General features: G+C 42.3%; 1 protein-coding gene across 1 annotated transcript in view; it reads right to left on the reverse strand.

Moving 5' to 3' along the window:
- The window catches only part of LOC126108701 (serine/threonine-protein phosphatase 6 regulatory ankyrin repeat subunit A-like), a 127,836-nt gene that overhangs the window by 23,978 nt on the left and 77,217 nt on the right, over positions 1–26,641 (reverse strand). The window contains exons 4-5 of the mRNA XM_049914018.1: positions 22,397–22,973; positions 2,080–2,229 (exon numbers count right to left, since the gene is read on the reverse strand). Coding sequence (XP_049769975.1) covers positions 2,080–2,229; positions 22,397–22,973 — 727 coding nt within the window. The remainder of the gene's footprint in view (positions 1–2,079; positions 2,230–22,396; positions 22,974–26,641) is intronic.

The raw sequence follows: 26,641 nt of genomic DNA on the forward strand, positions 1-26,641 counted from the left end.
TACAATCTGGACAGGAGGCATTCCTTCATTAATCGATTTAAGCTACTTTGCTACACTGAGGATATCTACTTCAATGTTTCCCACTTTGAAGTTATTCTTGATTGGAATTCAGCAATATTTACTACTTCTCACATGGCCCAGGAGTTTCGGAAAACTATGTTTAATAACTCTGCTTTAGTGGCACTTTCATCAGTGACTTCACTGTTATTATCGCGGAGTGAAGGTTATTGACTGTGTCTTGCTACTGGTGTGCTTTACATATCACCAGAATGTCTTAGGGCTTTCTGCCAGATTCCGAGACAGAGTTTTCGCTGAAAACTGTAATTGCTCCCAACACACCAGCACAGTTTCTATTTTTGGGGAAATATTTAGTGTTATCTTACACAAGTAAATACACTCCTGGAAATGGAAAAAAGAACACATTGACACCGGTGTGTCAGACCCACCATACTTGCTCCGGACACTGCGAGAGGGCTGTACAAGCAATGATCACACGCACGGCACAGCGGACACACCAGGAACCGCGGTGTTGGCCGTCGAATGGCGCTAGCTGCGCAGCATTTGTGCACCGCCGCCGTCAGTGTCAGCCAGTTTGCCGTGGCATACGGAGCTCCATCGCAGTCTTTAACACTGGTAGCATGCCGCGACAGCGAGGGCGTGAACCGTATGTGCAGTTGACGGACTTTGAGCGAGGGCGTATAGTGGGCATGCGGGAGGCCGGGTGGACGTACCGCCGAATTGCTCAACACGTGGGGCGTGAGGTCTCCACAGTACATCGATGTTGTCACCAGTGGTCGGCGGAAGGTGCACGTGCCCGTCGACCTGGGACCGGACCGCAGCGACGCACGGATGCACGCTAAGACCGTAGGATCCTACGCAGTGCCGTAGGGGACCGCACCGCCACTTCCCAGCAAACTAGGGACACTGTTGCTCCTGGGGTATCGGCGAGGACCATTCGAAACCGTCTCCATGAAGCTGGGCTACGGTCCCGCACACCGTTAGGCCGTCTTCCGCTCACGCCCCAACATCGTGCAGCCCGCCTCCAGTGGTGTCGCGACAGGCGTGAATGGAGGGACGAATGGAGACGTGTCGTCTTCAGCGATGAGAGTCGCTTCTGCCTTGGTGCCAATGATGGTCGTATGCGTGTTTGGCGCCGTGCAGGTGAGCGCCACAATCAGGACTGCATACGACCGAGGCACACAGGGCCAACACCCGGCATCATGGTGTGGGGAGCGATCTCCTACACTGGCTGTACACCACTGGTGATCGTCGAGGGGACACTGAATAGTGCACGGTACATCCAAACCGTCATCGAACCCATCGTTTTACCATTGCTAGACCGGCAAGGGAACTTGCTGTTCCAACAGGACAATGCACGTCCGAATGTATCCCGTACCACCCAACGTGTTCTAGAAGGTGTAAGTCAACTACCCTGGCCAGCAAGATCTCCGGATCTGTCCCCCATTGAGCATGTTTGGGACTGGATGAAGCGTCGTCTCACGCGGTCTGCACGTCCAGCACGAACGCTGGTCCAACTGAGGCGCCAGGTGGAAATGGCATGGCAAGCCGTTCCACAGGACTACATCCAGCATCTCTACGATCGTCTCCATGGGAGAATAGCAGCCTGCATTGCTGCGAAAGGTGGATATACACTGTACTAGTGCCGACATTGTGCATGCTCTGTTGCCTGTGTCTATGTGCCTGTGGTTCTGTCAGTGTGATCATGTGATGTATCTGACCCCAGGAATGTGTCAATAAAGTTTCCCCTTCCTGGGACAATGAATTCACGGTGTTCTTATTTCAGTTTCGAGGAGTGTACATTGAATGACTTAGTTGTGTTAGGAACCGAAAATAAGTCACGCTACAATCCTGTAGAGGGGAGCTGAGATCCCCTTATACACTTTCCTCTTCGAACGTCACAATTCATGAAAGGAAAAACTTTATACGAGAACTACAACTTTTGCTTCGTCAAAAACGTAAAATAGCGACATTCAATTTCTTGACTTTATCACTCGGCTAACTGCCCAATATGTCGCACTGTGATTGTGAACAGTCTGCATGTAAAGTGACTGAACTCACCGCAGGAGAGAGACGACGGCGTCATCAGGGTGGGGAGTCGTCTGGGGAGAGGTGGGGGCCACAGCTGTGGCTGGGCTCCGGCCGTCGTCGCTGAGGCCACTGTGCGGCTGCGAGGAGGCGCCGGTCCTGCTCTCTCCAGCGCCTGGCGTGCTGCACAGGAGGAACACTGCCTCAAAAACGGTTTTCACATCGAGTCCAGTGGGCAGATTACCACAGACTGTACGGCTGAGGTACTGTCCACACACAGATAATAGAACACACACTGCCAAAGACAGTAGTGGCCCACGTAAGATGAATGACAGCATTCATGTAATCATACATCTTCCTTCTCCTCATTTTCTCATACCTGTAGCCTAGCATATTACACAATATTTGGTACAAAATAAAGCATACATATAAAATTTCATTCAGGTGATCATACATCTTCCTTCTACTCATTTTCTCATACCTGTAGCCTAGCATATTACACAAAATTTGGTACAAAATAAAGCATAAATATAAGATTTGCACAGAGCTCAACAATTCTGCTTACAACAACCATTGGTCAACATAGTTTCAATAGACAACAGCATAAATCACAGAGAAATTTGAATGACAGTACCCCATCAATGCACTTAACGTGGTACTGCCGTCATGAGATGGTGTTTGTAGCTCGTGTGTTAAGGGGCGTTGGACGTCAAACGGGCCAACTTGGAGCAGACGAGGCAGCACAAGACACTAATTTCTTCTGTCTATATTTTTACAAATAAGTTCATAGAATTTTCTCAATATGACCAGGAAGGATTCAGGATTCACACTCACAGAAGTGGAAGTTCAAAAATATAACGTTTCTTTTTTTTACATGTGAGATTTCATAATTTTTTTAACTTACTACTGGCTGCATTTCTTGCTATACGTAAACTTCTCTTCATAAGTAAGAGAGAATATTCGATGAATTTTACACAGCCTACAAACTATACTTACATGTGTATGAAACTCTAGAGTTTATTTAATTTATAAAAAAATGACCTGTTATATTTTAAACTTCATGTTTAAAAAAACCTCAGATTTTATAGTTAATTATCTCAAATTTTGCCCCAGTTTTTAATAAACATGTAAAATTCTAGAGATTTGCATCAAGGAGTTTGTGTTTAATAAGGATACCAAGTTTGAAAGGAATTTTGGATGTTACATGTACCAGAGAACAGAAATTCGTGTTCTGTGGAATAGGGTCATTGAAGTTTCTGGCTGCTTTTGGCATCTTTTAGCACCATAAACAGGTTCTTTTCCATTTAGTAAATCAGCTTTCGTCTTTTTCACATTCCTATGCTTCACTCTTTCCGAATTCATTACCTCCAAAAATCATATACGTGCTTTCACTACAAGCTCTGTGTTTATCGCATACAAAGCTTTGATACAGTTCACTCTGCGCTTGATTCCCATTTTCTCTAAAACAATCCGGCTTTGCACACCATCATTAAAACATGAAACTGCATCATAAAACCCAACAGCAAGTGCATTTCTTCCCATAAAAACGGTTTTCGACAATCTTTTCCAAGCACATTCGTTAAAGCTTTCATTAGGGTTTTGGGTACCGCCATGAAGACATTTCTTCTATGTCAATAGTCCTTTGTTTCACGTATGACCATCACTGGCGCAAATATAAACATTCGAATTCTACAGAGCGAAATACATGTATGTATGACAGCAGAATGCTGTGCAAAGGGGTGTGGCGCTGCATCTTGGTACACTTAGGACCAAATAATGTGCCCTATAAACTCTTAAGTACTTATGTTTTATACATCAAACTATTCAGACAGATGTACGCTACAAAATAGGCATGTTTTCGAAAAATCGTTTCATTTTTATTTTTGAATTCCTCCCCCGCTTAAGAGTCAGGAATCGGCCTATAGAGGGATGCTAAAAATCTCTTTGGGTTTTTTCGTCGCTGTTGTGTGTAAGAATGATGCGAAAATAAACACAGAACACGAAGAGACGGGTATAAATACAGAAATGGATAAATTATGCCCATGATATGATGTTCTGCGAGGTCGTTAGTTTGTGGGATGCTGCTCCTGAACATGATTGGTGACCCAAAACAACACAAGGACCGCAACGCTCGCGTGACGTGGGATGACACGGTGAATGGCGCCAGTTCTGCCCTGGGGCCAGGATGACGGCAGCCTAAGTCGCCAGCCGCCCCGGGAGTCGCGTCGCCCCCTGGGTGAACGGCAGACAGCCCGGCGGCTGCATCGGGGGTCACCACTGGGTGAGGCGAATGCCGCGCCGAAAACTGGAGTCGACCTCCATGTCTGTGTACAGCGAGAGAAACTCGAAAGCGCAGAACTGCACCTTTGCCAAGCAGACTACCGCCACACAGGATGTCATTTCGGTCTTGCCGCTCGCTACTCGCTTTCAAAGACAAGTGATACGTTAGGTATTTATGGTACAATGAAAAAGTTGATCTTTTCGTGCTAGAAGTAGAGTTATAACATGTAGTGATTAATTCTTATCACTTTACTGTTCCACCAAGTCATTAGACTTCCACTAGTCTTAGACAGAGTGCTCGTACGCCATTGCCGAGTAACAGCTGCTCTGAGTGTTTTTTCTCTATGTTGGTATTTTAATGCCTCACAAGGATGTCAAAAAATAGTCAATAACATTATGTCTACAAGGCACAATGTCGCTGATAAATGTTGCATAATATGAAACGAATAAGGTAGGATAGAAGACAGTTACCGAATTTTGAGATGTTTAAAGGAAGATTGCCCATTTATGATGAATAGAAAGAAACGCTTGATAGTTAGTCACTTTCATGTTCCATGGATCATTTCGCACGATAGATCGGCATGTCGTGGAATGAGTCATTTTACATTCAAATTGATAATTAATTCATACACCTATTTGTACTCTAAACATCACCACCTACTTACTATTCTTTTTCCCCAAAATGACAACAAGAAATACAGATGGAGTTACCAGTCCCACCCACAACTTTTTACACATTACAAACATAATAAGTTTTCTACGGAATAGAAGGAGTTCTCAAGGAGAACCTTTTTCAATTTATTTCCAAATTTTACCTTACTGTGTGTTAGTTTATATCACATTGTAAGAGGTCAAAATTTTTTGTTCCAATAGTGTGCTAAAGACAACGTTAATGTTGACTAATGAATGTCATTTTTTTCTTCTAGTATTGTAATTATGTACCTCATGGTTCCTTTTGAACTGTAGTGGATTGTTTACAACGAGCTTCATGAGGGAATAAATATACTGTGGACCAGTAGTCAGAATGCCCAACTTCTTAATCAGATGTCTAGAAGATGATCGCACGTGAGTGCCACATATTATTATTACAGCTCGTTTTTGGCCAATGAAGACCTTCTTTTTTAAAAGAAGAGTTACCCCTGAACATTGTTCCATACGACATTGCTGAATGAAAATAAGCAAAATATGTCAACTTACTGATTTATCTCTCTTCAAAATTTTCTATGATTCTAAGGGCAAATGTAGCTAAACTAAGTTGTTTTAGGAGTTCCCAAATTTATGTTTTTCCAATTTATATTCTCATCAATATGGACCCCTAAGAAGTTTAAAGTTTCCGTCCTATGTATTACTTCATCACCATGTGTTACACATGTCACTGATGCAGTACCCCCCAGAGGTGCTGAACTGAATATAATGTGTCTTTGTGAAATTCAGGGTGAGGCAATTTTCAGAAAACCAGACAGTGATACTTTTGAGAATTTTGTTTACCATTCCTTCCAGTTCTGTATTAATACTGGGAGTGATTACAATACTGTTGTCATCTGCAAAAACAATGAATTCTGCTTGTTGTACATTAGATTGTAGATAATGTATGAGAAACAGTAGTGGACCTAAGATTGAGCTTTGGGGAACGCAATACGTGATTTCCACCCACTCAGAATTATGTCCCTGAATTCTGTTGGTTGAATTACTACTAAGTACAACTTTATGCAACCTTTTGGATAGATATGATAAGATCCATTGGTTGACTACACCATCAACCCCATAAAATTCATCTAGCAGTATATTATAGTTTACACAATCAAATGCCTTGGATGGGTCACAGAAAGGCAAACTCTGATTTGGTGACAATATTATTGTTGCCAAGGTGAGATAATCTTCTAGAATACACCACATTCTCAAAAATTTAGGTAAATGATATAACAAGTGAAACAGGTCGGTAGTTGCTGATGTCTCTCTTATCTGTTAAATGAAAGGTGTGACATTCAAATTCAAAACAAAAGACTGCTCATTCTGTAAATCCAAAGAAGAGAGAAGACACCGACTGAAACAAGTGTACTGTTACAAGTCACTGTTTCAGAATTAATAATTTGATGCATGACAGATAAATTGATGAACACAGTAAACGCGACGCGTTGTCCTTGTGGCTTCTTACACAAACATGCCATCAGCTGCAGTGTAACTGATAAGAGTTTCAAATCTCCATGACTGGTAGACCGCACACCACAGTGCATTTATATAATGCCAGTGAACAGTGTCAGATGTTGTGTGATACTTGTGATGCATGTGTTATGCATTTCTATGCATGTGTTATGTGCAGCTGACATAATTTGAAAGTCCCTCCACTCTTGATCTCTAGTTGCCTGGCAACAATAAGATTTTGGGGCATTTAGATGTTACAATGCAGTAGTGTTGAGTTGTAAATGACCATGAGGGCAGGCACTATCATTGTCAAGGTTAGTCTATCACGTCTGGTCAAGACAAGGGAAGAATGCCATATTGCATACTGGGCTCACAGTGACCCCTTTACAAGTGTGCCTACCATTTGAGACCAAATAATGGTCTTTTTTGAGCAATGTGTTGTCCTGCACCATGGTTCAGAGTTTCATTTATTAGTGTATTTATTTATTTATGTCATTTTCTCAATACCCTGTCGGTTGAAACAGCGATCATTGCTATTTATAAATAACAGACTCATTAGCCAGAACATTATCATCACGTGCCTATCATCGATTAAACCTGTACTGGCAATAGCAGCGTCACTTCACGAGGAACGACCTGGACGCTCATCACGAGCCTTTCGGGATGCACGACTTGTTGAGTGTTCGAGGAGCGCTGTGGTGAGTGCCTTCGACATGTTGGGAAACCAAGGTGAAACTATGTCCAGACGTCATGGGGTTGGGCGGCCATCCCTTATTACATATCTCGAATGTTGTAGGTTGGATAGACTGGTAGAACGTGACAGATGGTGCAGGCTACAAGTGTGTCTGAACACACAGTGCCCTGAAGACTCCTAACTATTAAAAGCCTCTTTTAATACTAAATCATCATGAATTTTCTTTAGAAGCTACAACTACTACTGTTACTACTGACAGTTGTTACTAATATTAACACTAATACTAATAATTCTACTGCTATTACAAAAGATAACATTTCATTTTCTGACTCAGAGAGAACAGTTAACCAGCTTACAGCCTTGTATAGATCTGCTATTTCCATATACAGTCGTCTAAGGTAGACGCAGATACACACGCAATTTATTAGAGGGTGGGGTCAAATAAAAGCAGCCAGAGAGTAGAGTTCCATAGTACAAAGCAACACAACACAGGAAAGTAAATGCAGCACTATGCTGACTATAGCAGCTGTTCAAGATGACCACTATTCATCTTTTGATACTTTTGGGCTCTGGTCAGTAGGTTGCTGAAGGCGGAATGCCTGAATTGCTGCAGTCTCATCTGGAATGTTCTGCTGCAGTTCTTGAAGACTATGAGGATTGTTGTGATTGACTTTGCTCTTGAGGGCTCTCACGCAGTGTAATAACACACTGACAGATCAGGTGACCCACGTGTCCAGCTTGGGCCACGACCAGACTGACCTCTGCTAACAACTGTGAAGCATGAAGATTGTGTATCTGTGCTCAAAGGTTCGGCTGGCTGGATGGACAGTTTCTCCATCCTGTAGGAAGTAAATGTACCCCTTTCCTCCTCCATTAATGCTGCTACAAATAGCTCGAAAATGTTGGCAATGTGATGGGCACAAAGTCAGCAGCTGATTAAAGAAGGTAAAACCAGTAATGCTGCGTGCAGACACTGCACACCAGAAACCGACTTTCTGATCGTGCAAAGGTGTTTCCTGGAAGTTCTGCGGACTCTCTGCTACCCAGGACATGTTATTCTGTGAACTGAAGTAACAACTCAGCAGAAATCAGGCTCCACCAGACATAAAGAACATATCCATGTACAAGCAACTCATTGTTATCTCAGTGAACAGCCATTCACAAATGTGGAGTTGCTGAGGAACATCTGCTTGTTTTAATGCATGACCAACAGACACGCGATAGATATATATACAGGGTGGTCCATTGATCGTGACTGGGACAAATATCTCACGAAATAAGCGTCAAACGTAAAAACTACAAAGACGAAACTTGTCCAGCTTGAAGGGGAAACCAGATGGCGCTATGGTTAGCCGCTAGATGGCGCTGCCATGGGTCAAACGGATATCAACTGCATTTTTTGAATAGGAACCACCACTTTTATTACATATTCGTGTAATACATAAAGAAATATGAATGTTTTAATTAGACCACTTTTTTCGCTTTGTGATAAATGGCGCTGTAATAGTCACAAACATATGGTTCAAAATTTTAGACTAACAGTTGGTAACAGGTAGGTTTCTTAAATTCTAATACAGAACGTATGTACATTTGTGGAGGTGCTGAGGAACATCTGCTTGTTTTAATGCATGACCAACAGACACGCGATACATATACAGGGTGGTCCATTGATCGTGACTGGGACAAATATCTCACGAAATAAGCGTCAAACGTAAAAACTACAAAGAACGAAACTTGTCCAGCTTGAAGGGGAAACCAGATGGCACTATGCTTAGCCGCTAGATGGCGCTGCCATGGGTCAAACGGATATCAACTGCATTTTTTAAATAGGAACCACCATTTTTATTACATATTCGTGTAATACATAAAGAAATATGAATGTTTTAATTGGACCACTTTTTTCGCTTTGTGATAAATTGCGCTGTAATAGTCACAAACATATGGTTCACAATTTTAGACGAACAGTTGGTAACAGGTAGGTTTCTTAAATTCTAATACAGAACGTAGGTACATTTGAACATTTTATTTCGGTTGTTACAGTGTGATACCTGTACCTTTATGAACTTATCATTTCTGAGAACGCTTGCTGTTACAGTGCGATTAGCTGTAAATACAACATTAAGGCAATAAATGCTCAAAATTATGTCCGTCAACAGCGAGTAGTTTGCCTTCCGTAATGTTCGCATATGCATTGACAATGCGCTGACGCATGTTGTCAGGCGTTGTCGGTGCATCACGATATCAAATATCCTTCAACTTTGCCCACAGAAAGAAATCCCGGGACGACAGATCCGGTGAACGTGCGAGCCATGGCATGGTGCTTCGACGACCAATCCACCTGTCATGAAATATGCTATTCAATACCACTGCAACCGCACGCGAACTATGTGCCGGACATCCATCATGTTGGAAGTACATTGCCATTCTGTCATGCAGTGAAACATCTTGAAGTAAAATGGTTCAAATGGCTCTGAGCACTATGGGACTTAACTGCTGTGGTCTTCAGTCCCCTAGAACTTAGAACTACTTAAACCTAACTAACCTAAGGACATCACACACATCCATGCCCGAGGCAGGATTCGAACCTGCGACCGTAGCGGTCACGCGGTTCCAGACTGTAGCGCCTAGAACCGCACGGCCACTCCGGCAGGCATCTTGTAGTAACATCGGTGGAACATTACGTAGGAAATCAGCATACGTTGCACCATTTAGATTGACATCGATAAAATGGGGGCCAATTATCCTTCCTCCCATAATGCCGCACCATACATTATCCCGTCAAGGTCACTGATGTCCCACTTGTCGCAGCCATCGTGGATTTTACGTTGCCGGTTTACGTTACCGCTGTTGGTGAATGACGCTTAGTCGCTAAATAGAATGCGTGCAAATAATCTGTCATCATCCCGTAATTTCTCTTGTGCCCAGTGGCAGAGCTGTACACGACGTTCCAAATCATCGCCATGCAATTCCTGGTGCATAGAAATATGGTACGGGTACAATCGATGTTGATGTAGGATTCTCAACACCGACGTTTTTGATCCCAATTATCGCGCAGTTTGTCTGCTACTGATGCGCGGATTAGCCGCGACAACAGTTAAAACACCTACTTGGGCATCATCATTTGTTACAGGTCGTGGTTGACGTTTCACATGTGGCTGAATACTCCCTGTTTCCTTAAATAACGTAACTATCCGGCGAACGGTCTTGACACTTGAATGATGTCGTCCAGGAAACCGAGCAGCATACATAGCACACGCCCCTTGGGCATTTTGATCAAAATAGCCATACATCAACACGATATCGATCTTTTCCACAAATGGTAGACGGTCCATTTTAACACGGGTAAAGTATCACGAAGCAAATACCGTCCGCACTGGCGGAATGTTACGAGATACCACGGACTTATACGTGCGAAAAAAGTGGTCCAACTTAAACATTCATATTTCCTTACCTACTACACGAATATGTAATAAAAATGTGGGTTCCTATTTAAAAAACCACATTTGATATCCATTTGACCTATGGCAGCGCCATCTAGCGGGCCAACCGTAGCACTATCTGATTTCCCCCTTCAAGCTAGATGAGTTTCGTTTTGTAATTTTTTCGTTTGATGCTTATTTAGTGAGATATTTGGCCCGGTCACTATCAGTGGACAACCCTGTATGCAGGTCTGCATAATCAATGTGATATCCTAGTCTCTTGTAACAGGTGTTGGATTGATTTGGTAGGTCTCTGATACATTTTCTCGTGCACTGCAGCTATGTTTGTGGTGTGCAGGGGAGTTTATGAATTTTTTTTTGACTGGTTCAAAACAGGTCCGTTTGACATCACTTTCGGATTAAGCGTTGCATGGGAGTCGTTGCTCGAAGTTTAACAACACTAAACTCCGCAGAAAACAAGTGAACACACCGTTCCCATGACTCCGTTGTAACATAACTTTTCACAACGAACGCCTGCTACTCCACTGTGAGTGCCATTGTCCCCTCTGTAATGCTTCACTCACACTGACACAGGCCTCACTACACTCTGAACTGATGTGGATCACGTGGTGGACTTACACATGGCATGCATGTCACAGGGTGTGGCTGTATCCATATATTCACGTGCAACCGTATCCAATCTCCCAGGCCACTTTCATTTGCTCCACCCTGTACTAACAGAAGTATCTAGGGTCTCTCTAGGTTTGGAGCCAGATTGGCCACGCTATCATGTCCAGCAATATTTTACTGCCTGGAGACAGCATTGCAACAGATCAAAGTGTATCACTTGTATTTCACTCATTTTTCTAATCTTCTTAGATACACTCGTGGTCACCTCCCTTAAAACTTTTGTTATAGGACCAGCCAATCACAGTAATGTATTGTTTTGTTCACAGTCCCTGAGGCCATGAGCATATCTTCCTTGTCCCTGCATTGGTGTCAGAGACAACTAGCAGATGGACTATGGAACTATTCAGCCACGTGTAGCTGTCATTACTACCAACACAGAGAAGACTTATATTGGAGTGTTTCTGTCAATATAATGCATAGACTACTCGCATTACAGCGATGAATCACATTTTGTACTGGTCCAGATGAGCATCGTCAGGCACTGTGGCGGCGACCTTGGTAGAGGTCGCATTCTTCCTGTTTTCTGGAGACGTGCAGCAGTGTTACTTCTGGTGTCATGGTGTGTGGATCCACTGGGTATGACCTCAGCTCAAGACTCATACTGACTGAGGACTTCGTCAGCACAACGGTACGCCACTGACATTCTGTGTCCCTATTTGCTGCCTCTCTTGCAACAGTGTTGAGACATCAACAGTCAACAGGAAAATGTTCACCCACACATGGGATGTATCTCCATGAATTGTCTGCATGACGCTGAAATACCCCCATGTCCCGAAAGACATCCAGATCTAACAAGTAGGATCATGTCGGGTGTCAATCCATTGCAGTCGTAGTAACCGTGATATCAAGGACGAATTGCAATGGTTATGGGCCATTTTGCCTCAAGAGAGAGTATAATGACTTTAAGATTTACTTCCCAACAGAACCAACGCATCTGTCCAGGTAAGTGTGGTTGCAATGCCAAACTATAAATGAGTTCATACCACTAAGTTCTGTGTATATTTGACTCGATTTTTCAATGACTGATGTAATGTCACATACTGTCTCAACATGTGAAGTATCATTTCGTTTCGTCAGCCCTTCCGAGTACTTCAGTTCTTTTTGATGCAATGTATATTTAAACATCATCTCTACATCAAGCGATGTTCATAGTCTTACGTGGAGGTTATCTTTCCAGTCTTAAATGCTTCATTTTCTGCAGACTCTACCTTTCTCTTTCGCAGCTGATAAAGTCCATAAATTTATGTTCATGTGTGATACTCATATAGCAATACACCAGAAATCTACTTCCACATCCATTCCCTCCAAGATTAATTTGGGAGATATATAACCAACAATGAAACTGGAAACTCCATCCACTAGATTAATATACACAGAAACTTTGGAAAAGAATTTTAGCTTAGGAAACAATCCCCATACTACCACACTGAATGTACATAATACAAAGAAAGATGTTGACATCGATTAAAACAATAAGTTTAATGTTAACCATTGCCATCTCTGCTTTTTAGAAACTAAAATTCGATTTTTTCGCCATAATACTTCGTTAACGCCACCCTCCTCTAATTTGTTTAAATGTATGTTTTGACAGAACTCACACATGCCACAGACGGGGGTTGAGTGGGGACCTGTGGTCTGCACAGCTGTGTTGAGGGTCCGGCCACAGCCGCTGTGCTCACTGTGTGGCTGTATATTGGGGGTTGGTCCTGCTGTGTCCAGTGGCTGGCCCACAGTGCAGAGGTAGAGTGTTCCGATACATGTAGTAAGACAGAGGCCACTGGGCAGCTATCTATCCACAGATAGTGGGACCAATACAGCCAAAGGCAACAATCGGTCCACTAATCCACTAAGATAAATGACTTACCTAGTGAGACAGTCAGTTTACACACTGCCTCTTATGAGTTCCTCATACTACCGGTTAAACATACCAAGTTACAATCACTCAGAAATTAGATTGGCTAAACGTTTAAATTTACTTCATTTGCTACTATGTCCTTCAGATGGTGTTTGTAGGTCATATGCTACAGACTGGGCGGTAGGGGGAACATACAGTAAATATGATGACAGATACTTCTGAAATGACTGGGGAAGGAAATTCAGAGAAAAATGGAGCACAGTATTTGTCATATTACGAAGCTACTGCACTAAAAATTTAACCTCCATTAAAACCTTTATCACAGAATTGAAACTTCGGCCAATAGATTTATTTGATTAAGACTGGCCAATGAGCACTCACACAAAACAGGTGAATGTTGAATAGTACCTGACTGGGCGGCTGAACGACTCTATGAGTATGATCAGCAAAATAAGCAGACAGATTATATATATATATATATATATATATATACACACGCCTAAGGGCTGATTACAGGTTATTTCTCACTGAAATCAAGAATTTGGTTTTGTTACTGGGTTCAGTGTAATGATATTTATCAGACTGTATTAGTATATGTCATGGATACAAGAATGATTGAATATGATTGAAAACCATGAGAAATAGGTTACATAAGGCAATGCACCAAATATATCTCAGTAAAAATTCATGAAATAATGCTTTCACATAGAAAGTAGAGAAAGTCCATTGTGCCTTCTTCAAGTTAGAAGAAGATACAGGCAAATATCTGGAGACTGCAAGGTAGTCACTGAAGTGTTTGTGTGTGTGTGTGTGTGTGAGTGAGTGTGTGTGTGTGTGTTTGTGTGTATGTGTGTGTGTGTGTGTGTGTGTGTGTGTGTGTGTGTTTTATATTAGTGCATAATAATTTAAATATAAGTGCAATGCACAGACAAAGGAACTATGCTACATATGCCAGTTGATGGAAATTTGTATATAGTGTGATAACGAGTGAAAAAGTTGTGGCTGGTGTTTGGACGACGTGCAATTTACAAGTGGTGCTTATGAAGCAAGTGTTGTCATGGAAAAAGACAAGCATTTCCAGAGTTCTGCAAACAATGCTACATGTAGCAGCGGTGTTCAATGGCAGTAACTGTTTGGAGATAGGTGTATCAAATGATAACTGTGTTACTGAAGATGTGGCAGTTTCTACTTTTGGCACTTGTAGTTGTGTGTGTGTGTGTTGGTTAACGTTTGTGATTTCTCACAAAGAAACTGGGTGATGAATTTACGATTCACATAAGAAGAGAGGCTTCATGTACATGCACCTAATGTGGATGGATACTCGTGTGTGAACTGGATGTCATGGTAAGCAGATGAATAGGTACAATGCAGTAGTGTACATAGCTTGAGGCAATGAAGAAGTTACTGGTTAGGTCTTGTGACATGCACGCTATTTAAGTTAAGAAGTGGATTTCCCAACTTTATTTGTAAATAATTCGGATAGAATTACATATTTAATGGGAGCCGGAGGTGCCTATGCTGCCCATATTAAAATCACTAAGTTTGAGGAACATTTATGAATAAACTACCAAATATAAAAATTTGATTTTTTTTGCATATAGAGTGGTTTAGTATCGCAGTTATGACAGAGGGATTTTGGAGTATCTTTTCTAGTTTCCTTCCAATTATTTTTTATGAATGAACCAAATTTTTTTTACAAATAATTGCTTTATAATTAAACTGAAATGAAACTACTGCACATATTGCCAAATGGCTGTGTTACAATGTATGTTTGACCACTAAGAGTGCTGTATAAAAATTTCATCCCTCTAGCTTGTGTGGATTTTGAGAAAATGTTCCTTATATTCGAAAAATTCTAATTTGTGGGAAATGGCTATCAAAGTTTCTCAATACATTCCTGCACTATAGAATGGATTATCAGGGTCTTCTTCTTCATCCTCTTAAAGCTTCCTCTTCTGTCTTCTTTTGAGGCCTGTTGTTCCATCCTACTTCATATGCCTTTCTCTTCTTTCTGCACCTCTTATCCTGTCTCTGTCAATATTTCTTAGTGCTCATACAGTGTTCAACCCAGCTGTAAATCCTAATGCCTTCAGAACTTCACACTTCACACTGTTCCCTTGGTTGTTGGTTGGTATTGCATCACAAATGCCAAAGTGCAGTGTTTTTATGCTTACAAACACCCTTTTAGGAATCACTTTCCTAATCAAATTGTTTACGCTCTCATTAGGATTCTGCGTCTTTCCATGTAGACATTTGTGTAACAATTCTGGCTGTGCTACGTCATTAAAAATTGGTTTTATTGCATTTATCACAGCTGCTGTCAAACCATGTTTGTGATCATAGTCCTTTTTAGCATTATATTTGCACCAGGAATCTTTTGGGCACAGGCTGTGTTGAGGGTATTCATTGGAAGAGGCAGTATGAAGGAACAATGCCCACACTGCTTTTCGCATGTCACTAACATTACTAGTATTTTGCCTTATAGCATACCCATAGTATCTCTGTAGACGTTCAATCACCTCATCAGTAAGCCTGTCTCTCCCTCCTATTGTCTTTCCATCACTGAACTTACTTGAACCGAAAGTTTGTTTGAGCCTTCGAGCATCCATACGCTTAAGCACATGCCCAATGCATTCCAACTTTTCAACTACAAATTCATTTCCATATGGTTTCAGTTCCTCTATAGTCTTGAAACATTCGGAGTCACCATCCCCAAGGTAGTATTTGTATCTAACGTTGTATCTGGGAACTGAACGTTCAAAAATTTGTTTCACTCCATCCACTTCCATTGCTCCACTTGATCCACTGAAATTTGCCTCACAGGTTCCACTGTGCTCTCCTTTGATTTTATTTTTGCACCTACAATGTTTTGATAATATTGCAACATCTATCACTTTTGCACCAGCACCACAAGTAGCAGTTACAACCCCATTCAGGGATTTATGACCCCTCTTTTGCCAGGAACCATCTAATGCCTATACCAAATCCCTAGACCCACCGTTCATTTCTACAGATTCCTCCACTGCTTCCTTCATGGTTTTCAAAGCCACTTCTTCAACAGAGGATCCTACCAGTTCACAGTAGTACCCAAATTTGCGTGGAGGCGATGGCAAGTTCATAATACCACAAAACAGTTTACCAGCAGCAGACCCTTTTCCAATGGATCGAAGACCACACACAAGTTGAACGTTCACATCAGACACTCCAGATCGTCCATTTTCACCAAAGAGACTCGCATGTGAATTGTAGAAAGTCACTTGATACTTGCAACATACACAGATTATCTTCATCTCACAAGCTAAACCAAAGTGCTTTGTCATCTCTAGTCCCACTCCTACACTTGAACACATTTTGCACAGAACACTTTCTTTCAGCACAGAAGATAATAATCCAATATTCAGTACTTCGTTAATATCATCACTGTCACTAACATATTCACGAAATCTGTCACTTACACCAGTCAGCTTCTTGCTAGAAGATGTCACAGGGCTATGGCCGGCCATGTGTTGCTTAGCAGAACACACTGTTTCAGTAATTGTAGTATCGCAACTTGGTATTAGTGTTAATTTTCTTTTCCCTACGTTCTTCCTCTTCTTATATACACGGTTACTAAAACGTGGCATCATAACCAGAACAACGCTTTACACAAGAAGTATAATACTACCAACAACAGGAGCAACACTGAACTAATTCGAAATGGTAAACAGCAAAGAGACGATGTTCCGTGCTCTTAGCGCTTCATTTGTCACAGAAAACAATGTAGCCAACCCTTGCACACTCGCTGTAAGCGTAACATAAGCCGCTGTATGCGTAACAGGCCGAGAAAATCCCAAGCAGTTCCCCAGGAAGTCACGAGAGGGTGTTAGATGCATTCAGCGGCCGCCCATTTCCTCTGCAGGCGTGGGGGAAAATGGTAATAACTCCACTTCTAGGGCGAGTAGAACAATAATTCAAAGTTTACATTAAAGAGGAATGTTCCAATTAATTTTCGGTAGCAAAAAAAAATCGTCATTTTTTTGGATTTGACCACCTCCGGCTCCCCTTAAGGTTAATGTGTAAATAATAGGCATCTTGAAAACATGGCTATGGCGATAAGCGTTTTCATTCAAACATTGATTTTCGTTTGTAATTATGGAATACACTTCTGTAGCAATAAAAATAAATGAGAAACGAATCATTGAGTGTAAGGATTATTATGTGAAGGATATGAATTCCAGTTTTTGAAGCAGCTCAGTAAGTGGTGCACAAAAATTCAGATATATCTAAAAATAAAAGTAATTTATGGTAATTACTAGTGACTAGCATTATAGTGAGTATTTATAATGTGATATGTTCATAAAAAAGAATAGAAGGATCTAAAGATCTCTCTCATTTTGGCGTGGTTGGGGATGGACCAATAACTGGAACAGGTCAGAAAAGGAAAACACTAAGTTCTACCAGAAGAAAACACTGCAAGACTAATATTTACAAAAGCCACAAGGAAAATTAAGCAAAGAATGGTCAGTAGATATTTGACAGACCCTCCTCTAAGAGCCAAGTACGGAGTTTTCATACAAAAAAGGGCCTTCCTTTGTGTGTTGCACAAGGGAGTGCACTGAAGTATGGCAATGTCATGGGAAAGAACAGACTAGAAGCGGGAAGGAAATGTGAAGGAAGACAGAGCATTGTGTGGAACTGCCTGAAGCGGCAGAGCTGTTGTGAAACCCGGTCGCCTTTCTTGTGAGGTGGTCATGTGGTGTTCAAGAATTATGTTTTTATATCACCTTCTTTAAGAGAAATTTTCCATATATGCTCCGATTGAGAATGACATTTTCCTTAGAGCTTAGTAAACTTCAAAAACTTTTTTTCTAATTCCCCTCGAATAGTTCGTTAGAGTTAATGAATTTTGTTACAGAAATGGTCAGCGAATCCCACATATATATCTAGAAAGTAAAAGGGAGATACACAACACGCAAAAGTGTTGTACTGATATGGGTGTAGCGACTAATGTGGCTGACTACTCCACTACAACGAAGATTTCAGGTTTTACAGAATGGAAACGTCACGAATAGGGAATTTAAAATACGTTGCTGCACACCTTGAACTGTGCTGCAGCATTCTAAGATACACCATGTGATCAAAAGTATCCAAACACCTGGCTGAAATTCAATTACAAGTTCGTGGCGCCCTCTGTGGGTAATGCTAGAATACAATATGGTGTCGGCCGACCATTAGCCTTGATTACAGCTCCTACTCTCGCAGACATACGTTGAATCAGGTGCTGGAAGGTTTCTTGGGGAATGCCAGCCCATACTTCATGGAGTGGTGCACTGAGGAGAGGTATCTTTGTCAGTCGGCAAGGCCTGGCACGATGTTGGTTTTCCAAAACATCACAAGAAGTTCTGTAGGATTCAGGTCAGCACTCTGTGCAGGCCAGTCCATTACAGGGAAGTTACTGAGGTGTAACCACTCCGCCCCAAGCCGTGCATTCAGAACAGGTGTTTGATTGGGTTGAAAGATGCAATCACCACCCACGAATTGCCCTTCATCATAGCTGCCTCCGAAGTTTACTGTTGGCACTACACACACTGGCAGATGACGTTCACTAAGCATTCGCCACACACACTCACTGCCATCGGATGGCAACATTGTGTACCGTGATTCGTCACTCCACACAACGTTTTTCCACGGTTCAGTCGTACAATGTTTACTCTCCTTAAACCAAGCGAGACATTGTTTGCATTTACTGGCATGATGTGTAGCCTATTAGCAGCCACACGACCATGCAATCCAAGTTCTGTCACCTCCCGCCTAACTGCCATAGTACTTGCAGTGGATCGTGATGCAGTTTGGAATTCCTGTGTCATGGTCTGGATAGATGTCTGCCTATCACACATTAACACCCTCTTCAACTGTTTTCGGTCTCTGTCGGTCAACAGACGAGGTTGGCCTGTATGCATCTGTGCTGTACGTGTCCCTACACGTTCCCACTTCACTATCACATAGGAGACAGTGACCTAGGGATGTGTAGGAGTATGGAAATCTCGCGTACACATGTATGACACAAGTGACACCCAATCACCTGACCACGTTCGAAGTCCATGAGTTCCGCGAAGCGCCCCATTGTGCTCTCTCACGATGTCTAATGACTACTGAGGTCACTGATATGGAGTACCTGGCAGTAGGTGGTAGCGCAATGCACCTAATATGAAAAACGTATGTTTTATGGGGAGTCCGGATACTTTTCACCACATAGTGTAGATGTTTCCCTGGTCCTGGTAAGAGGCGACAGACTTGCTCCGCTTCTTCACCTTCACTTTACACAGTATAACGCCATTTACAGGTATCTCATTCCCAGAAGCAGGGGAGACAACAAACGAGAACAGAGGGTACTTTGAAGGAAGAGGTTTAGGGTAGCATGTACAGCACAGAGAACAGAGCGGGATTTCCCTAGCTGCCAACAGCACATGTCACTGTGGTGTCTGTCTGTGATCTGAGCAGTCCATCATTGTGTCCATCACTAGAACGGAACCTGCAGTGGCCACAGCCAATTTTCCTTTTTATTCAAACATTTCAGGAACTAACGTAAATAACAGCTTGTTGTACACATGCAATTCAATAGAAATGTTGACTGCAAATAAGACCTAAATAATCCACGTAGCTATGGAAATCTTGGCTATTGCATGATTCTCTTCTTGCTAACTTATCTGCCAACAAAAGATTTGATGAAAATGTTATTAGAATTCAATGAAAGCATTGTGAGCCTTCAGAAAGTGCTATTTCTATTTCCAGTGTATGTGTTTATGGCTCTACTGTGCAATGGCCTTCAGACATCCATGCATGTTAGAAGAAACAAGTACTGCTTGAGCTACAGCTGCGTGAAGTACAAGAAACGTATTCACAATCGTGAATACAATGAGACTCCAACTGTACAGTTTGCTGGTGATGTCAAAATCTTGATCTCAGACCTGGACTGGAATCTGAATTTTCCAATGTGCAAGTATGATCGCCGAACAACTTCGTCTATGCGAGGATGCTTCAATGACCGACCTTAAACCCCACATATCACCGTGAGTTTCCATGTCTTGCTGTAGAACAATCACTGTTACTGTCACACAGGTAGAAACTTACTTATTGTTGCCACGACCTCTGCCTGGGCATATGAATACTACTTACAGTGCCTGTGTTTAAAAACCTCCTATGGCATGTCCTTCAGACAAGGATGCATGTCTGAAGGAACAGACACTGCTGCAGTTCACAGCTGTATTTAGCATAAGAAATGTGTTTGCAGTTTATGATGAGATTCTCACTCTACAATTTACTGGTGACATTAGAAGATTTGTGCCAGACTGGGACCCGAACCTGGATTTCCCACTTTATGCGAGCAGTGGCCTTAACAACTTCCAGGTTCCAGGTTAGAGTGCCAGTATGGATGAAGTTTTATTATTTTGCCAATATATAGGGTAAATCACCTAATGCTTCCTCCAGAAGTATTGCAGGTATTGGAAGTGCTATTCATCTGCTGTTTGCATACAGTGGATTTGTAGTCTGGAGCTCGTATTGTTAGCCAATCCATAGATTGTACTAATACCTAGTAAGTGTATTTGTTGTGACAAGATAGACTTTTCAAAATAGACCAACTCCTATTGACATTAACAAACGAAGAGTAGCGTAGATCAGAATGTCAGTGGTGTTTGTTGCAGGATCCAAGTACGAGTCGTTTACGAGATACCATATTTGAAATGTTCGACATCGGCACTTGTTTGTGGCATTCAACCTGCTTAGTTGCGAAGTACAATGTCTTTATGTTTGCTTACTTCGAGCATGCGTGTTCCTTCAGAGCATTTAGACAAGCTATTCAGCTAGTGTGTGACAATCTAATGCAGACAACGCCGGTATTTGTATGACATACATTATGTGACCAAAGGTATCTGGACACCCCCAGAAACATTCGTTTTTCATATTAGGTGCATTGTGCTGATAACTATTGCCAGGTACTCCATATTGGCGCCCTCAGGGCACATTACACACCGTGAGACAGCAGAACGGGGAGCTTCACGGAACTGACGGACTTCGAATGTGGTCAGGTGATTGATGTCTCACTTGTCATACGTCTGTACGCGAGATTTCCACATTCCTAAACATGCGTAGGTCCGATGTGATAGCGAAGTGGAAACGTGAAGGGACACATACAGCACAAAAGCGTACAGGCCGACCTCGTCTGTCGAATGACAGAGACTGCCGACAGTTGAAGAGGGTCGTAATCTGTAATAGGCACACATCTATCCAGAACATCACACGGGACATCGAAACTGCATCGGTATCCACTACAAGTGCAATGACATTTAGACGGGAGGTGACAAAACCAGGATTTCATGGTCGAGCGGCTGCTCTTAAGCCACACATCGCAGTGGTAAATGTCAAATGACGCCTCGCCTTGTGTAAGAAACGTAAGCATTGGACGATTGAACAGTGGAAAAACGTTGTGTGGTGTGACTAATCATGGTACACAATGTGCCAATCGGATGGCAAGGTGTGGGTATGGCGAATGCCCTGTGAACGCTCTCTGCCAGCATGTGTAGTGGCAACAGTAAAATTCGGAGGCGGTGGTTTTATGATATGGCCGTATTTGTCATGGAAGGTGCTTGCACCCCTTGTTGTTTTGCGTGGAACTATCACAGCACAGTCCTACATTCATGTTTTAAGCGCCTTCTTGTTTCCAACTGTTCAAGAGCCGTTCGGGGATGGCGATTACATCTTTCAACATGAAAGAGCACCTGTTCATAATGCATGGGCTGTGGCCGAGTGGTTGTATGACAGTAACGTCTTTGTGAAGGACTGGCTCACACAGGGTCCTGACCTGAACGCTACAGAACACATCTGGGATATATTGGAACGCCAGCTTCGTGCCAGGTCTCACCGACCAACATCGATACCTCTCTTCAGTGCAACACTCCTTGTAGAATGAGCTGCCATTCCCCAACAAATCATCCAGCACCTGATTGAACTTGTGGCTGCGAGAGTGGAAGCTGAGGTCAAGGCTAAGGGTGAATCAGCACCACACTGAATTCCAGCATTACCGATGGAGGGCTTCATTGAATTTCTAAGTCATATTCAGCCAGGTGTCTGGATACATTTGATCACATAGTGTATACAAGAAAATGGATATCAGTAGTAGTGTATTTTACTGGACATGCACATCTAATTAAACTTTGTGGTGGACATTGAAGGCTTGTCAGTACACACACTTAGAGCTGTGTAACATAGTTGAGCAGCTTGTCTCACGCTTACCTGGTGTCTGTCGGTGTCTCTGCAATCAGGTGAGTCAACTCCACAACAGTTTGTGGGTCGTTGACTACAGCCTCAGCCCAGCCCTGCGTCGCCATCACATGGAGCAAGTGGGCCTTTATGAAGGCGACGGCGGCCTGCTTCAGCCTGTTGGCGGAATGCCTAATCGCGATAACACCTGCAGCTGCCGCAGTCTCGACAGACAGCTGGGCGGCCACCTGTTGCTCACAGTGCGCTTTCAGTACCGACAGGCCGTATACGTCGGCGGCGACCAGCAGCTTTTGGGCCATGTTGGGCAGCTGGGGCACCTGCAGGGTGTAGAGGTATGCCAGCACCTGGCGCAGCACAGGACCCTCTGTGTCCGAGAGTACGAGCTGGCTGCTGCTGCCCTCTACAGTGACGCGACGGAACATGTCCGCAAATACGGGACTCCTGGCGGCCAAGACAGCCCTGTGAGCCACAAGCCGCGTGTCCCCGGCCAGCAGAGTCACCACAGCGCCGTCCCCGGCGTCCAGCAGAGCACCCAGATCCACGGCCGTGGCCTTCTCAGCCTCCTGAACTCGTCCCACTCTGAGGGATTCTGGAACACAGTTTCCCAAGGGAAAGGTGGGAGTGGCTGTCAGTGCAGAGTTAATCATTTTATCAATTTAAAGGCATTTATAAAGCTGCCATCAGTATAAAATGCACACACAACATAGATTAAAGTGTGTAGATGAAGGAAATAATACTTTTGAAAATATATTACATCTCCTCTTAAAACTTCCCTATTTGCTTGTAAAAAATGCCACAGGAGGAATACAGGCCTCCTATCATTTGTCTCTTTGTACAATTACTTGCTCAAAGTATCAAAATGGAGATCTAGCACACAACTAAGAGATTATTTTATTCAACACACAGTCCCAATATCTGCTCTTATTTAAGAAAACAATGATATTTTATGTCTGAAATCTTTATCCCTCTGCCCTTAACCGCTAGCCCAGCATGTTTCTCTCCAGGAACTGATACAGGGGATCCACTAACTGCTGTCACAGTCTGGAATGATTTTCTAGAAACATGATATAGAGGTGGCGGGCATAGCTTGATGGCAACTTCTCACATATTCCAACATGACAACACCCAATATTTTGTAGGGTAGTGGCATAACGGCCCCCTCCCCCCCCCCCTCCCCCAGTGGATAAAATTAAATTTTGTATGGGGTACAAACAACTGTGTCCAACTGTGTTTCGCTCACAATACTAAATTATTTCTAAAAGATCATGTTTATCATTACTATTTCACAACAATGTAATAGTTATTACATAAGTTAACATTAATCAATTTTTAATTTCAAATAATAGAAGTAATGAATGACACAATATGGTGCATGCTACAGCTTGTCAAACGAATGTATGAACTTCATCTTCCACACATAATCCTCCTGCTGCACACAATAGTTTTCACTTTGTACCATGATGGAGAAATCGAGATTTATAGATCACATATGCTTCAATATCTCATAAAAATTTCTAGCAAATGACCAGAAATTTCGTCATCACTCACTTCATAATAATAAATGAAAAAATATTAAACTTAAACTCAACACTTACTATGTAATGGCTACTATTGTAGTGTAAGATGTGTACAGTACTTTATTTTTATTATTATTTCTGGCAACTAGTCAGACACAAAGCGTTGGCAAGTTAAAATCGTTCGATTTCTGACACTGCAGAAGTAAGGAGTCCAACAATCAAGTGATTCAGAAACAGTAAGTAGAGTGCACGAATTTTCACTTGATTGATTTTAAGTAAAGGTGCAGGGTGAGGGTGACACAAGTGTCAATAGAGATAGAGGTGGTGTAGAGGAAACAAGTTTTGTAACAAGTGCGTAACTTCACTGCAGACAGTTAGTGAACTTCCATTTTTGAGTAGTCTTAGACGCAATGAGAAAGGCTACATCATTACAAATCAGAAGTACCAATTGTATAATTGACACATTAGTCTGAGGTTTAATAAAACGTCTACAAAAGCTAAGTATCATTTATCTTTCATCACTTTCAAAATAAAAATTTTCAAAGGAAATATTCTTCTTAGTGGAGTTTAGTTAATTGCTAAAGATGATGACTTAGTGTGTGTGTTTGGGAGGGTAGGGTGGTGGGGTGGGGGAGGTGGAGCTCTAGCTAGTGTCTGTTAGCACTCTGGGATAATGCTCTCAGAAAGATTGGGAGCCATTACTGTAGGGGGATATGTCAGAGCCAGTCATAGAGAATATGCTATATTTCAACACACATTTTTTCCATCATTTGATAATTGATAACACCCTACCAAATTGTTGCAGATGGTACTTATAACTGACCTTTGTTGGTGTAAGTTCTTCATTACAAGCTGTTATTAGCGCTGAAAATAGTCACAGTTCCAGTTGCTACGTTAGATGATCAGGTTGATCCTTTAAATGACATTTTCAATTACTATCATTTATTGCACTTATTTCCTATCAGCTAGCTCTGAAAATCCGAGAAACAAGAAAGCCCTGGGAAAGACAACATTCGAGCTGAATTTGTCGAAAGTGGAAGAATTGAAATTAGAAATCTGTTAATTACTCCCTAGCGTAACATATAGAAACAGGGGAATTTGCCCTCAGATTCTAGAGAAATATTATACGATATTTATCCTTAAAGGAGGAATGTCTTAAAATACGAAAATTACCGAAGTCTTAGCTTAGTTGTGAATGCCTTATCAAATAAAAGCTTCCACTGGCTTCGAACAGTTGACACATGATTATCAGAAAGTCAGTTTGGATTCGGAAAAAAACGAAGAATCCAAGAAGGAGTAATATCATTAAACTTAATTTGAAATAGTAAATACAGGGCTATTACAAATGATTGAAGCGATTTCATAAATTCACTGTAGCTCCATTCATTGACATATGGTCACGACACACTATAGATACGTAGAAAAACTCATAAAGTTTTGTTCGGCTGAAGCCGCACTTCAGGTTTCTGCCTTCAGAGCGTTCGAGAGCGCAGTGAGACAAAATGGCGACAGGAGCCGAGAAAGCGTATGTCGTGCTTGAAATGCACTCACATCAGTCAGTCATAACAGTGCAACAACACTTCAGGACGAAGTTCAACAAAGATCCACCAATTGCTAACTCCATTCGGCGATGGTATGCGCAGTTTAAAGCTTCTGTATGCCTCTGTAAGGGGAAATCAACGGGTCGGCCTGCAGTGAGCGAAGGAATGGTTGAACGCATGCGGGCAAGTTTCACGCGTAGCCCGCGAAAAATTGGCTCATGCCACAACTGGAGACCGACAGCGCTGACTTCATCTTTCAACAGGATGGTGCTCCACCGCACTTCCATCATGATGTTCAGCATTTCTTAAACAGGATACTGGAAAACCGATGGATCGGTCGTGGTGGAGATCATGATCAGCAATTCGTGTCATGGCCTCCACGCTCTCCCGACTTAAACCTATGTGATTTCTTTCTGTGGGGTTATGTGAAAGATACAGTGTTTAAACCTCCTCTACCAAGAAACGTGCCAGAACTGCGAGCTCGCATCAACGATGCTTTCGAACTCATTAATGGGGACATGCTGTGCCGAGTGTGGGAGGAACTTGATTATCGGCTTGATGTCTGCCGAATCACTAAAGGGGCACATATCGAACATTTGTGAATGCCTAAAAAAACTTTTTGAGTATTTGTATGTGTGTGCAAAGCATTTTGAAAATATCTAAAATAATAAAGTTATTGTAGAGCTGTGAAGTCGTTTCAATCATTTGTAATAACCCTGTACATAGCTTTGGTAGGTATACAGGAAACGTTTCATGCTGTAAAATGGCCAAATAAAGTTTGAGGTACAGGAGAGAGTAGGAATATGCATATAGAGTGATATGTTATGTGGAAGCTGTATAATAAAAGAGAAGACTTTCATTGGAGTGCACTCTACACAGGTTCTACAGATGTTCACAAATGAGTCCGGCAGGGTGGTGTACTATAAACAATTATCTTTAATCTATTCAACGAACAGGTACTTAGGAAGGGGGAGACATGTTACATGTAGTAATACAGGAGAATAGAGCATGTATGCATTGCATAGCTGTTTTATCTGAAAGTGAATACAATATAGGCCCATGCTAGTGTCCTCTGTGTGCATCAGAACCAGAATGGTCCCAAAAGTGCTCCTCCAGGGTGAATTTGGATAATCCATGATTGGACATTGCACACCACACAGTCTCCCATTGAGGGTGAAGTGACATCTCGATCGTCAAAT

The sequence above is a fragment of the Schistocerca cancellata genome, chromosome 11, assembly GCF_023864275.1.
Source record: "Schistocerca cancellata isolate TAMUIC-IGC-003103 chromosome 11, iqSchCanc2.1, whole genome shotgun sequence".
Taxonomy (NCBI): domain Eukaryota; kingdom Metazoa; phylum Arthropoda; class Insecta; order Orthoptera; family Acrididae; genus Schistocerca; species Schistocerca cancellata.